This window comes from Benincasa hispida, unplaced genomic scaffold (assembly GCF_027475165.1).
Source record: "Benincasa hispida cultivar pf3 unplaced genomic scaffold, pf3_genome.v1.1 HicScf926, whole genome shotgun sequence".
Lineage (NCBI taxonomy): Eukaryota > Viridiplantae > Streptophyta > Magnoliopsida > Cucurbitales > Cucurbitaceae > Benincasa > Benincasa hispida.
This window is the reverse complement of record NW_028327071.1, coordinates 32,187-46,522: the sequence shown is the minus strand read 5'-3', so window position 1 is coordinate 46,522 and position 14,336 is coordinate 32,187. Positions and strand designations below refer to the sequence as shown.

Below are 14,336 nucleotides of genomic sequence, written 5' to 3'. Positions count from 1 at the left end.
TAAAGATGCGGTAAAAATACAATAAACCTAAGCTAGATGTATAAGATACAGGATTTATGTGCAAGATACTAGGATTAGAGCTGGCTGTGAAGGCTGTGCAAAGACGTGGGTTGCGACGACAAGTCTTGTGAATAGATTAGAAAAGAAAGATAAGTAGTACAAACAACGCAAGCTCTTAATAGAATTGAAGGTACAAATACTATTCCACTCTTCTCTTGGTGTACACCTTTTAGTGATCGGCCACGTTCCCTACATGTCTGTGGTGAAACAGAGTCTAACGTAATGAATGCAAGGTTGCTTCCATGTCTGGAAGTACTACTCACTTTAGTTAACGCACTCTTCTGATCTTCTCTCGATAGATCAGAATGACATCTTCACTTCTGCTCTCACAGGTGAAGATGTCGTCCAACATGCTTTAGCTAAACGTATTTCATAACTTTAATACATATTAAGTTCTTGGAGATTCATAGTGCTTATCAAGAGAGTAAGAAAACATCATGGAGAAAATGACTAATGGGTGAACGAAAACAGACAGAATATGGTAGACGAAATTTATCGAAACATTTAATATTTCTACTAAATGTTTGATACATAATGTGTAAATGTAGAGATAAAGAAATCATGGAATACAATGGAGAGAGTTAGAACAGATACAATCATATGCCAATATCTTGGCACAGATTCAATGGAAATCTGCTTGCCGGATAGGATAATGTCGATGGTAGGAAGAGCTTCCCTCTCAGGCTTACTCCACCAGTAGCAGGTGTCTCTACACAGGGCTTCGCTCGGGTATATAGCAGATTAGAACGGAGATTTACTTTTGGCCTTATCTCTTTCTCTTCCCGGATTCTTCTTTTCAGCACGCAGCTCAACCTTTTTCTCTCTAAAATCTTACAGCACTTAGCCCAGTATCAAATAGCATGCTTTTCTCTGAATTCGCTGGGGTATTTATAGGAGTAAATCCCTTCACTCCGGCCATGTGGTCCCCACCTGATGCTCATGGTAATTCCGTAGACGGAGGGATATTATTCCTTCTGTTATGAAATCAGATCGCCAATTCTGTACAACCGTTAGTTGTACACGCGTCTCAATCTCCCGCTCTCACGTTGCTCAGTTGCATCTTTCGATCATAGATTCGCATGCGGTGTTTGTTTTTATTACCGCATGCGGTCGAAACATAGCTCTGGATCGACTATCGCATTGCGTTGTTACTTTGGTGATTGTCTCTTCAAGGTTCATTGACAGGCGCAATTGTGATAGAGATGCGTTGATTAGTTTCTCATGAGCCTTGAGCGCAAGCGGTGCCTTGGTCTTCCTGCAAAACAGAATAAAGTTTGGCGTGTCCTCCATCTTTTTGGCGTTAGTGGGTGTTATTGCAAACATTTATAATTATTGTCATACTAAGTTAATTTTCACACATTTGGCGCATAATTACTAACTTTTGGCCGCAATATCTAGATAAGATGGCATAAATAACTTGTATTTCTACAAGTTATCAACGACCCACTCACAGATTTGTATCCCACGGCTATAGATTTGAAAATGACAAGACTAACAGAAATAAATTCTTGAATCTTCCGACCTACCTACCAAGGAACGAATATTAATTACATAGAAATAATTACATTGCAAATGGTCAGTGATTCGGTTAGTTTTCCATTGTAAACGTTTCTCAAGAACCAAACACAAATGATACACAAAGAATTACAGCATAGAGATGGAACAACGATTTATTGATTGCAATAAAGAACACTGCCAAAGCAACAAAATTCGATTGAAAATCTAATGCAAACAAAAAAACAAAAAATAAAAAACTCACAACTCCACTGGAAGTGATGGTCACTCGAATCGAAGGGACTGATGGACGGCCGGCGATATCGTTTCTGATTTAAAGCCCGACGGACTACGGACGACCGACGAACTTCCAAAGCCTTAAAGCCCGAAATTCTCAGATCGACGGTTGGAGACTAAAGGACAACAAACGACAAACTTGATAGAGACTGACGGAGATCGACGGACGATCGGCGGATAACCACGGACGAACGGACAGTGAAGTAGATCGGTTAGGGTTTGGGTAAGAGAGAAATAGAGGCTGGCGCACGCGATAGGGTAAAGATGAAAAAGGGGGCAAGCGCGATAGTTGTTTAATTTTTTAATAAAATAAGAAAAAAAAATAATTACACCTTTAATGTCGGTTTAAAACCGACATTAAATCCCATCTTCAATGTCGGTTTAAAACCGACATTAAAGATCCATTTTTTTAAACCGACATTATACATTTGATTTCAGTTTTTCCAACCGATATTAAAGCCCGAAATTCTTCTAGTGGATCCTGACCATTCATGTATTAGACATGCGAGCGGGGATGCTCTATATAGAGGAGGTTGTATAAGACCGGACCACAAAATGTTTAGTCTTGTTATATAACGCCGTTCATGACAGAGACTTTCATTTCACTAGGATGACCATAGGTAACATGACCTTAATCCTAAGTGAGTTGTGAACTCCTGCCTATGAGGGTGGTCCTTTGATTTCCATGGGTGCAAGTAGCCAGATTGCCGACTCAAATACCACTTTGGTGATTCGTCTGATTGGGGAGCTGAGAACTCAGCTACATAAGACGAAATTCACTCATTCCCCGAAGTAGGGGGTAAGTAGATAAATTGCTCACTTAAGAGTTGATTCTGGGGCTTGAGCAATGTGTCACGACACCTTCTCTTTGCCAGAGAAGGGTTTCTTCATAGTAGAACTATGACGTATTGTTCATTAGAGGAATCAGTGGTACTGAATGAGTTAGATGTAACTAGAGGGGCAAAACAGTAAATTGGTCCAGCTGTACTTATGAGCAATTTATGAAGGGTCATTGTACTGTTGATTTGTTATATCCAATGGACACATAAATATATATGTAGTGCGAAGAGTGAAACTATGTGTCTTTCGCAAAGTGTCCGATAGTTAACGGATGGTGGATATCGTGATTAAAGAGTTTAGTGAGTTATTCACGTACCGTTGGAGCTTCAAGCTACAAGTCTATCAGGTCCCCTTGGTAGCTCAATGGATTCATGTTAAGAATTAGTTTTTGGGTTAGCTTGAAGTGTTCAAATTAACGAGAGGGATTTTGATTATATATGATATAATTAAATTGATTCAATTATATGTGATATAATTGATTTAATGTATTAGATATATTAATTGGAGAAATTAATGTATGATTTATATTAAATGACATAAAGGAGGAAAAGAACCATGGTTTATATATTACATATGATGTAATATTAAAACTATAGATTATAAATATAATATAATAAATTAGTTATTATATGTATTTATAATTAAATCAATTATAAGATAATTGATTTCGATTTTGTCCAATAACCAAATGAGTGAGACGTTATAATCAATTTTTGATAACTGATGGATAAAAATGAAAATCATTTTCATATTTTCATAATCGAACGCACAGAAACAAAAAGGATATACAATAACCTTGAGAGAGTAAACGACAAAGTATCGAGTTTTCCTATACGATAGCTACTCGCTGCTAAACGATCGAGTACCCAAGTCTAAATGATAAACTTCTGTATTCTCCCACTTACTCAATTATCTACATGATCGTTCAGTTCCTCTTTCCCTGTACCAAATCCATACAAAGCCCACACCTTTTGGATTCTCACACCGAGAACACCAAGGTAGCCTCTTGGTAGTGTCGAGTTTTCATTTGAGGGTCGAGTATCGAGTTTAACTCGATTGTGATCGAGGATCTGACAGTTCGCACTGTTTGCTGGATTGATTCGTGTTGCATTTTTGCTATTGAACGTTGGGTTGATTAATCGAGGAAATAAAAGAAGAAAGGTTCTTCAAGGGTAAGTTTACTCAATCTCTTGTATTTTCTTTTTGAAGCATGTTATAATTTAGATTTAATCATAATTGATCTGTTGGATTGTAAATTTTCATGTTCTTTCACAATGGAGTTTGGAACGATCTGCTTCCGCTCATTGGATCTCTATTTTAAGAGTTCCTTCAAAAAGGCCTTTTAGTCATTTTATCTTTATGGCATGACTCGCACACAGGTAAGAAATTTTCTTCTAACTCGCTTAGAAGTCCATTATTCACCAATCTCTCAATCCTATTGAGATTAATATGCCTTAAACGAGGTGCCAAAGTTGGGCATTTTCTTGAGGAGAAATTTTAAGTCGTTTATTTTAAGTTACGACAGTTTTAAACATCTCTATATTATGGATAGCATTTGTTGCTAACGGCCTTAGCATATACAAATTATTTTCCAATTGAGCTGAACATACATCAATACTATCTTTCAAAATAAACACTTTATTTACAGAGAAATGTATTTGATATTTACATTCAAGTAGAGACTTTACAGAAGTTAAGTTCCTCTTTAACTCGGGAACTACATACACATCATTCAAAATGATAAACCTATTTTGTAAAGTCAACTAAAGACCTCCTACTACCATAGTCGAGACGACATACCCAGTTCCAACTCGCATCGTCATCTCACCAGCACCAAGCTACCGCCAGGAACTAATTCCCTAAAATGAAGAACAAACATGGTTAGTGGCCCCAGAGTCAATAATCCAAGCAAAATCATTATTTTCCACTAAACAAGTTTCCAAAACTAGTAAATCGCATTTACCTTGTTTGGCCTTCTTCTTTTCAGCCAAATAACGTGGGCAGTTGTGGTTCCAGTGTCCGTTCTGATTGCAATGGAAACATTTTCCCTTGTTAACCCTCATTATTTGCTTACCCCATGGAGCAACACGTTGTGGGTTAGCAGGCGCCTTCCTCTTACCACCATTCTTCTTCTTCCACTTTTTAGTGCCAGAAGTAGAAAGTACAGACTTAGTTCCAGAGATCGAACCTTTATGGAACTTTTTAGAAGATGAGGCAACATTTACCTCACCAACCTTCTTCTCCGTACTTTTTAGCAAAGATTGGAGAGTCTGTAACTCATTGAGTAGAGTTGTAAGGTTGTAATCCACACTATTCAAAATAGTGTTGCTAACGAAGTGAAGGAAGCTTTCTGGTAACGACTCCAAAATAATGCTAACCTAGCTGGCCTCATCGATGCTCGACCCATTCATCTCTGCCACATCGAAGTGGACCATCATATTGAGAACATGTTCCTGAACAAATGTTCCCTCATTCATCCGTGAGTTGAATATGTACTTCAGAGCGTTGTGCCTGAGCTACGCGGACGGTTGTCCGAACATTCCCCTCAGGGACTCCATGATCTCACGTGCAGTGATCATGGGCTCATGCTTCTTGGCTAAAACATCGTTAAGGCTAGCCAAGATATACGCTCGGGCCTTTTAATTCGTCCGTGTCCATCGCTCATACGTGTCTCGAGCGTTTCGAGCAGCGTCAGGAGGTGGAATAGGAGAACATTCCTCCATAAGAACGAACCTCAGGTCATGATGATCAAAACCGTATTTATCTTGTTTTTCCATCAAGCGTAATTCTTGCCAGTCAATTTATCAGCGACAAGTAGTGATAAAGTAGCGGTTGTCATAATTTAAAATTTGTTTAAACAATGAACAAACTTCATAAGTCTACTTGCATTAAACCACTTTTAATGCCAATTTAAGTTTTAGCAAAATAGTTCTAGTGTACCCTAAGTGACATCTATTTTGCAATAATGCTTCAGTGAGGTAGGAAAAATGTCACCATAGGGTGATCATGTGCCCCTTCACTTAAATGAGACAATCTCAACCATTAGACTAAAACAACTCATTGTAACTGAATCTAATAGTCACCATTGTTCGATCTAGAATTTGTTGACATTCTTAACAATTTTGTGTAAGTGTAACCCCTCATTTTAGGCCTTAGAGTCCCGCCCTAAGCCAACCTTAGGGAAACGCCGATTAGGACAAGAGACTAAAGCAATCCTATCTATTTCTGGAGATCAAATAAAGAGTTGTGCAAAACAACTATCCTTTAGGGGGACACTCCCAGGGTGCCACAAGGCGATGCACTAAAACTTTATCCAACCTAATGAGAGAGACCGAGGGATATGTTGTCACATATCCCGCTCCCACTTACTATGAACATTTTCTCCATTCACCTTGTTATTGACCTACCCAAATTCCATCCGTAGGCAGATACTCTAGTGGTGCCTTGAGGCCGAGGATAGATCTCATGGTGTGAACTTTTTAGGGAGAAATGTGAAGAAGTAAAATGAAGTATCACATACCCCAATTACCTCCCATTGAATGTTATAACTAGGGTTTTATTAACTTAGAAAATCCGGCTACTAATTTTAACTTGTTTAATTTAGTTAAAATCAATACTTGCTTTTGATGATTAAACAAGTTTGATTCAAGTCCTATTAAACACTTTAACAGACTTTCATCAAATTTCCATGCATGTAACAAATCTATCTAATTCATCTTTCCAGGTAGGTTCCCAAGTAGGGGTGCGACGTTTCTATCGACTTAAGTACCCCAACCTAGCCAGAACCAGCCTTAGACAGAAGGTACCTTATAGATACATTTGTTACATATTTAATCTTTTATTAGTCAATTTAATCCTATTAAACTAAATTAAAAGATTAAACTTAGGTTTCTAATCTTATTAGAAACGTGATCTTAGGTCCAACTCAATCAAGTTTTAAAACACTTTTAAAACATGATTAAAACTAAGATGTACATGCAACTCTTTCTATTTGATTTTAATTCTAATTTCATTATTTATAACTTTTATAAAGAATGAAACAATTAAAATCATTCACATTGCTAGCTAGACAAACATAAGGTATTTATAACTTTTATAAATAAACCTAAGTGTCATGCTTCATACAATGTTCATTCATTACTAATATATAACTTTTATATAACAAGTAATGAACTAAGAATACATTTCATGCTAACATACAACCTTATATTATAACATTTATAATATAGATGATGCATGGATATGCTTTAATGCATGCATATATTATAACTCTTATATTATATGATGCACGAGCATGCTTTAAGTAATTTAATCATGCATACTAATATATTATAACACTTAAAATATAAAGATGATGCATGAATTAAATGCATAACCTATGGTGGGTATTAAAACTATATGACATATATGATGGCATATAATATACACATACATCACAAACCCCCCCCCCCCCCCCCCCACCCCCCCCCCCCCCAATATACACATACATCACTGCACATTTAAGAAAAATTGATGGATCGAGAAAGTATATCTCAAAATCGAAAAGGAAATGTTAAACTATTACAAAGTTGGAGTCAACCGGCTCGAACAGGTGAACCGGGTCTTGAACCGCCCTTGAAGTCCCGTCACTTGATCATGTAGCAAATCCTTCTAATCATCAAGTAACGAACGTTGAGTATAAACGATCGTGTAGCAATGATCGTGTGGCTTAGGACTATGCAATGAGCATGCAAGTCCACACGATCGTGCAGCGTGCTTCGAGTAACGCATGTCATGCGATCATGTAGCTAACGACTATGCGATAAGCATGATAGCCTACACGATCGAGTAGCAAGCACCGAGTATCATATACCATACGATCTTGTAGCTACTGACTACACGATGAGCATGATGGCCTACACGATCGTTTAGCGTGCATGCCTTGCATCGAGTATCAAATAATATGCAATCGTTTTTACCCTTGATTGTTTATGCGATCATGCAGCCAACACAACACGATCGTGTAAACTCTTTACACGATCGCGTAGTATTAGCTATGTGATCGTTTAGCAAATGGTACATGATCGAGTAGAACAGTTCTACATGAACGTATAGCCAAATCTAAACGATCATCTATCTTAAGCTACAAGATGCGACCACCATTTCGTCTTCTCTATTGAAGCAAACTGTAACTCTTTGCGTCTGAAGCTTTTTCACAAACGACTCAAAAACTTAAAATGAATACAAACTCGATTGCAAGTGTTTATGCCCAAAAATGAAGGGGCCCTTACAAATTAACTTTTGTAAAAGTAAACAAAAACATTAAATAGAGACAATTATCCCGAAATTATCCATCAACAACATCCATAAAGATTTAACACTTTAAATGGATTGCGGAAACTTAAAAACCCACCAAACTGTAAACAAAATTCAATACAACTTGGCTCTGCAACAATAGAAGGAACTCCATTTACAGAGAATCTTTGAGCGGAAGCAGATCGTCCAAATCCCATCGTGTTTGAACGCATACTTTTATAGTCATACAGAACAAAGCATGCACTAAAACTTAAATTATAGTATGCTTTGAAATAAAAACGTAGGATTAAGAGAATATACCTTTGAAGAACCATTCTTTAAGTAAATCCCTTGATGGTACTAGTTTAAGAACACAGCGAACAAGTCACGAATTCCCTTGAACAAGCAGCAAGCAGCAACTCGATCTTCGAACCAAACGGATACTACCACTTGGTGACCTTGGTATTCTCGGTGTGAGAATCCAGGAGTGGTGGGCACTGGCTAATTTTGGTCAGAGGGGAAGGTTTTGTGTGGAGGAGGAAGACGATCGAGTAGACGAACAACACTATCGTGGAAACGACGAAGTCTATCGCATAAACAAGTCACTCGATCGTGTAGATGATAAGACTATCATATAGTCTCTCGAGTAATCGTGTAGATACTCGATTATTAACTTGATTGATTTCTTCTCTCAAGGAATAATTAGAAAACCATTTTCTTTTATCCCACTTTTTCCCATAAAACCAAATAACTACCACCAAGGGTGGTTATGGAGAAAAAGAATTTAATTATCAAATAATTAATAAATATAAATAAATATGATAACTAACTTATCATATTATATTTATAACCTATAGTTTTAATATTGCATCATATACAATATATAAACCATAGTTCTTTTTCTCTATTTTATGACATTTAATATAAACCATATTTATATTAAATTTAATATTTATGAACCTTATTCATAGAAATATATTTGAATCATATTCTAATATTAGTTCCTCCAATCAAATAATAATGTATCAAACACATTATATCAATTATATCATATATAATTGAATTAATTTAATTATATCATATATAATCAAATTCCTTCTTATTAATTTGAACATTTCAAATTAACCCAAAAACTAATTCTCAACTAAAATTCATTGAGCTACCTAGGGGACCTTATGGACCTGTAGCTTGAAGCTTCAACGGTATGTGATAACTAATTAAACCCTTTAATCACATTATTCACCATCCGTTAACTGTCGGGCACTCCACTAAAGATCGACAGCTGCACTCTTCGCACTACAGATATATTTCCATGTCCATTGGATATAACCAATCAACAGTACAATGACCTTTCACAAATCGCTCGTAAGTATAGTTGAACTAAATTACCATTTTGCCCCTGTAGTTACATATATTTCCTTAAGTATCACTGATCCCTCTAATGAACAATAGATCATAGTCCCACTATGACTAAACCCCTATCGAGCCAAGGGAGGGTGTGGCGTCACATCGTTCAAGACCCGAAATCAGCCCTTAAGGGAATAATTTATCTACTTACCCTTACTTTGGGAAAGGAATGAATTCCATCTTGTGTACCTGAGTTCCCAGCCCAATCAGATGAATCTCCAAAATGGCAGGCTTGTTGAGTCGGCGATCTGACCACTTTCACCAATGCAAATCAAAGGACCGCCCTCATAAGCAGGAGTTCACAACTCACTCAGGATTAAGGTCATGTTATCTATGGTCATCCTAGTGAAATGAAAGTCTCAATTATGAACGGTATTATATAACGAGACTAAATATTTCGTGGTTCGTTCTTATACAAACTCTTTTATATAGAATATCCCCGCTCGCATGTCTAATTCATGAATGATCAGGATCAGATCATTTGTAGCACTTTACAACATTTGTAACACCTAGTGTCACCAAGATAAGGTACTCAACCTTATCCATATACTACAGACCATTTAGGTTATCACATAAACACGATCCACTTGTATGTCAATACATATATGTTTAAGTTATAACGATAAATTGTATGTCAATACATATATGTTTAAGTTATAACGATAAACATGGATCTTAGTTTATTGGTTTGTGGTTAATGCAACTAAAATATCATATATTTCATAGACAATGTGAATAAAATATCATATATTATAAATCACAAAATATTTGTTCATACAAGTGTTTACAAACTACAAGATCCTACGAGATTTAGGGCATCAACCCCAAAATATATCATTGCTAAATCACCTCAAGAACCTATTGATAAAATTGAGGTGGAACAGATACTCAGAGCAAACCCAGAATCTTTCATGTCATGGTTGGAGAATAGTGGTAATGAACCTCTTGATCAAGAAGAAGAAGGGGTGATTGAAGAAACTGAAGCTGAACAATAAGATTTAAGAGACTACTTCTTAGCTAGAGATACGCAAAGGAGGGTCATTGTGCCACCAATCAGATATAAGGCAGACTACATTAATCTTGCCCTAAATATTTCAGATAGTGTGAATGAATCAGAACGCATCATCTTTTGAAGAGGCTGTGAGCAGCTCTAATGCTAGAAGATGGGTTGAAGCTATGAATAAGAAGATCGAGTCACTAAACCTAAATAAAACTTGGACTTTCGAACCACTTCCAAAAGGATGTAAACCTATTGCATCCAAATGGATTTACAAATTCAAAGAGGGCATAGCTAAGGTTCAAGAGCCAAGATTAAAGGCTAGATTAGTTGCCAAGGGATTCACACAAAGACAAGGTATCAACTATAATGAAATATTTTCTCCAGTAGTCAAGCATATCTCAATCAGAATGTTATTATCACTTGTGGCACAACAAAGCCTAGAGCTGTATCAACTTGATTTTAAAACAACCTTCCTTCATGGACATTTGATAGAAACTATTTACATGGTTCAGCTTAAGAGATATGAAGTTAAAGGAAAAGAAGACCACTACTACTTATTGAAAAAGTCTGTCTTTGGCTTAAAACAATCACCAAAGTTTTGGTATCAAAGGTTTGATGATTATATTACTAAGATTGGTTTCTAGAGAAGCTCATTTGGTAGTTGTGCCTATGTAAATACCAAGTCTTTTCATGACTGTGTCTACTTACTTTTATATGTTGATAACATGCTTCTAGCCGGAAAATCCAAAGAGGATCTAAAGTATGTTAAGAAACTCTTAAAGGCAAAATTTGACATGAAGGACCTAGGGGAATCCAAAAGAATTCTTGGAATTGAAAATGAAAGACACAGAGACAAGTCAAAGCTATATACAAGTCAACCTAATTACTGAAGAAAGTTGATAGAGAAGTTCAATATGGAGGAAGCAAAACCAGTTAATACACCTTTGGCACAACACTTCAAGATCTCAGCTGTTAACTCTCCCAAAGACACTGATGTTGAGCACAGAAGAATGATGTCTACAGTGCCTTATACCCAACCTGTAGGAAGCCTAATGTACTTGATAATTTCTACAAGCCCAGATTTTTCTTATGCAAGAAACCGTGTTAGTTGATATATGGCTAATCCATGAAGAAAGATTTGGAAGCAACTAGGTAGATCTTAAGGTACTTAAAAAGTACTAAAGATGCAAAAATTGTATCAACCTACCACTAATTTTGAACCATAACTATTTAGGTTTGTGGACTCAGATTATGCAGGGGATTTGGATAAAAGGAGGTCTCTCTTAGGCTATATCTTCCTATATGGAAGATGTTTACTAAGCTGAAAAGCTAACTTACAACCTGTAATAGCTCTCTCAACCACTGAGGCTGAGTTCATAGCTCTGTCTAAGGCAGTTAAAGAAGCTCCATGGCTAAAAGGACTCCTGCAAGACTTTGGATTCAAACAAAAAATAGTAAAAATATACTGTAACAACCAAAGCACAATACACCTATCCAAAAATCCTAAATTTTACAATCGTACTAAACATATTGATATTAAATACCACTTTGTTCGAGAACATATAGAAAACAGAAATGTGGAAATATTAAAAATTCATACCTCGGACATGCTCACCAAATTAGTCCCTCAGCTCAAGCTCTAGAAATGTCTAGACATCATCAGCTTCGAGCTACCTGACAACGGATGACAGAAAGAAAGTCAGGAGAAGAAACAATCCATTTAACACCTTAAATGTTGTTTTCAAGATGGAATGTAAAGTCTGTAACATCTAGAGAGAAAACAACATTTACATACACTTCTAGACTCACTAATCATGTACCATCCTTCTCTATATAAAGAATTCTTATCAGTAAGAAAATTAGAGTGTGAGAGTTAGAGACTTATCTGTGTAAAATTCCTTCAAGAATAAAAGAATTCTTTTTCTCCCGTGGATGTAGGCATCTTGCCAAACCATATACATCTGCTTGCAATATTCTCTCATCTCCATCCTCTTCTATTTCTCTGTTCATCCATGCACAATTCTCTCAATCAATTTGCACAACCATATGAATTACAAGTTAGAGAAGTTTTAGGAAGTAATCAACAGAGAGTCTGAGAAGTTTTTCCACTTTACTTTTCTAATCAGAATAGAATTCCACTAACAAGGATAAAAGAAGAAAAGAGGGACGAAGCTTCCTCTATCTTGTCACCAGCTATGTGGCTTCTTTACAGCCACTTCTTCCAAGCCAGACCTCATTCCCTTTCATTAATCACAATCTTAGGCCTAGTTTGGGCCCTTCAAGCCCAACAAAAATCGATATATGTATATATATGAAATGGGAGCAGTTGTATTCATATATATAGGTGGCATTGTTGACAGGTTATATCCGTGTTAGGGATTACTCACCAAATTTTACATCAGTTCATTTAATTAAAAGATTAATTGTTCCTCATAAACTGAAAGATCCTTCAGAAGGCAAAATTGCATAACCTAAGATCCTTCATAACCTAATGTACTATCGAGCTATAATTGTAGTGAGTGTAACACTGTTTATAGAATACTTATCTAAATTTTGTTGAGACGAATCTATGTTTTTTTCATATGGTCTACCAACAAAGCCAGGTTCCTTTGGAGAAGGAAGATCTACAATTGCACCGTTGAGCATTGAAATAATAGTGGAGATATTTGGCCTATCATTTACAAATTCTTGTACGCATAAGAGCCCCACTTCAATGCATCTCAAAATCTCTTGTTGATAACACGATTCATATATTGTTGGTTCAATCATAGTAATAAGATTGTCTTCCATCCATAATTTCCATGCCTGAAACCAAGTTAAGAAAATTTGTTTAATTGATATTTGAATGTTATCATGAACTTTGAGAGAGTGGAGTTTTTATGTAGACAATACAAATCCCAATAAGCTTATGGCTTCTTCATGGTGGTAGAACTCTGTATTTCGTCTCCCGCTGATAATTTCAAGCAATAAAACTCCAAAGCTAAATACATCTGACTTCTCTGAAAATTGACCTTGCATTGCGTACTCAGGAGACATGTATCCACTAGATTCATACGATAGAAAAATAAACACACATAAATGGAATTTGGTTGGCCACATAAAAATATAGGAATCAAAGTAAATTACTATAAATATAGTTTTAGAAGAGTACTTACTAAGTTCCAACAACTCTTAAAGTGTTCGCCTGAGCTTCATTACCACAAAAAATTCTTGCCATGCCAAAATCTGAAATTTTAGGATTCAAATCTTTGTCTAATAAGATATTACTTGCCTTGAGATCTCTATGAATGATTTTCAATCTAGAATCCCTATGAAGGTAAAGAAGACCTCGAGCAATTCCATCAATAATATTAAATCTCTTTCTCCAATCCAAAAGTTCTTGTTTTGCGGAGCCTACAAATACACATAAAATTTTAATAATGCAACACACAAATCATTAAAATTTAGCATAAAAATAACTCACCAAAGATGAATGCATCCAAGCTTAGATTGGGCATATACTCATATATCAATATTTTCTCCTCCTTCAATGCAACAACCAAAGAGGCGTACAAGATTTCTATGTTGAAGTTTAGAAATCACTCTCACTTCATTTATAAATTCTTCATACCCTTGGTTGGAGGCTCTTGAAAGCCTCTTTATTGCTATTTCCTGTCCATTTAATAAATTTGCCTAAAACACAAAACATTTGCTTCTAATCAATCAATCCAAATAAAATAAAATCTAAATTTAAGTACTACGACATACCTTATACACTAGACCAAATACAAGCTTGAGAAATTGCTGAGACAAGTCAAACTCTAGTTGTTAAAGGCAATGACAAAGGAAAGACTGTTTCACAAGAAACTCAGATGCAACAATCTACCTCTGTCGCCTCCCTATCAGTTCAACAGCTGTAGGATATGATTACAAACTCCATAGGGCTCTGTATGAAGAACTATCACAATCTTCTTTTATGTACTCC

The 14,336-nt window shown here is 36.2% G+C and overlaps 1 protein-coding gene across 7 annotated transcripts; it reads right to left on the bottom strand.

Moving 5' to 3' along the window:
- Positions 1-530: 530 nt before the first annotated feature.
- Positions 531-14,047, bottom strand: LOC120083855 (G-type lectin S-receptor-like serine/threonine-protein kinase SD1-13). Of its 7 annotated transcripts, none has more exons than XM_090310364.1 (6): positions 13,836-14,047; positions 13,528-13,765; positions 13,265-13,415; positions 12,254-13,177; positions 11,973-12,042; positions 531-1,350 (listed from the first exon to the last, which is right to left on the bottom strand). In XM_090310364.1, the coding sequence occupies exons 1-4, from the start codon at positions 13,867-13,869 to the stop codon at positions 12,869-12,871; spliced, it is 732 nt and encodes a 243-aa protein (XP_090166490.1). In that variant the 5' UTR covers positions 13,870-14,047; the 3' UTR covers positions 531-1,350; positions 11,973-12,042; positions 12,254-12,868. The 7 variants fall into 7 exon arrangements, with proteins under 7 accessions (XP_090166490.1, XP_090166489.1, XP_090166486.1 ...); XM_090310363.1 differs by having other exon boundaries at positions 531-1,315; XM_090310362.1 differs by lacking the exon at positions 531-1,350 and adding an exon at positions 4,314-4,550.
- Positions 14,048-14,336: the final 289 nt, after the last annotated feature.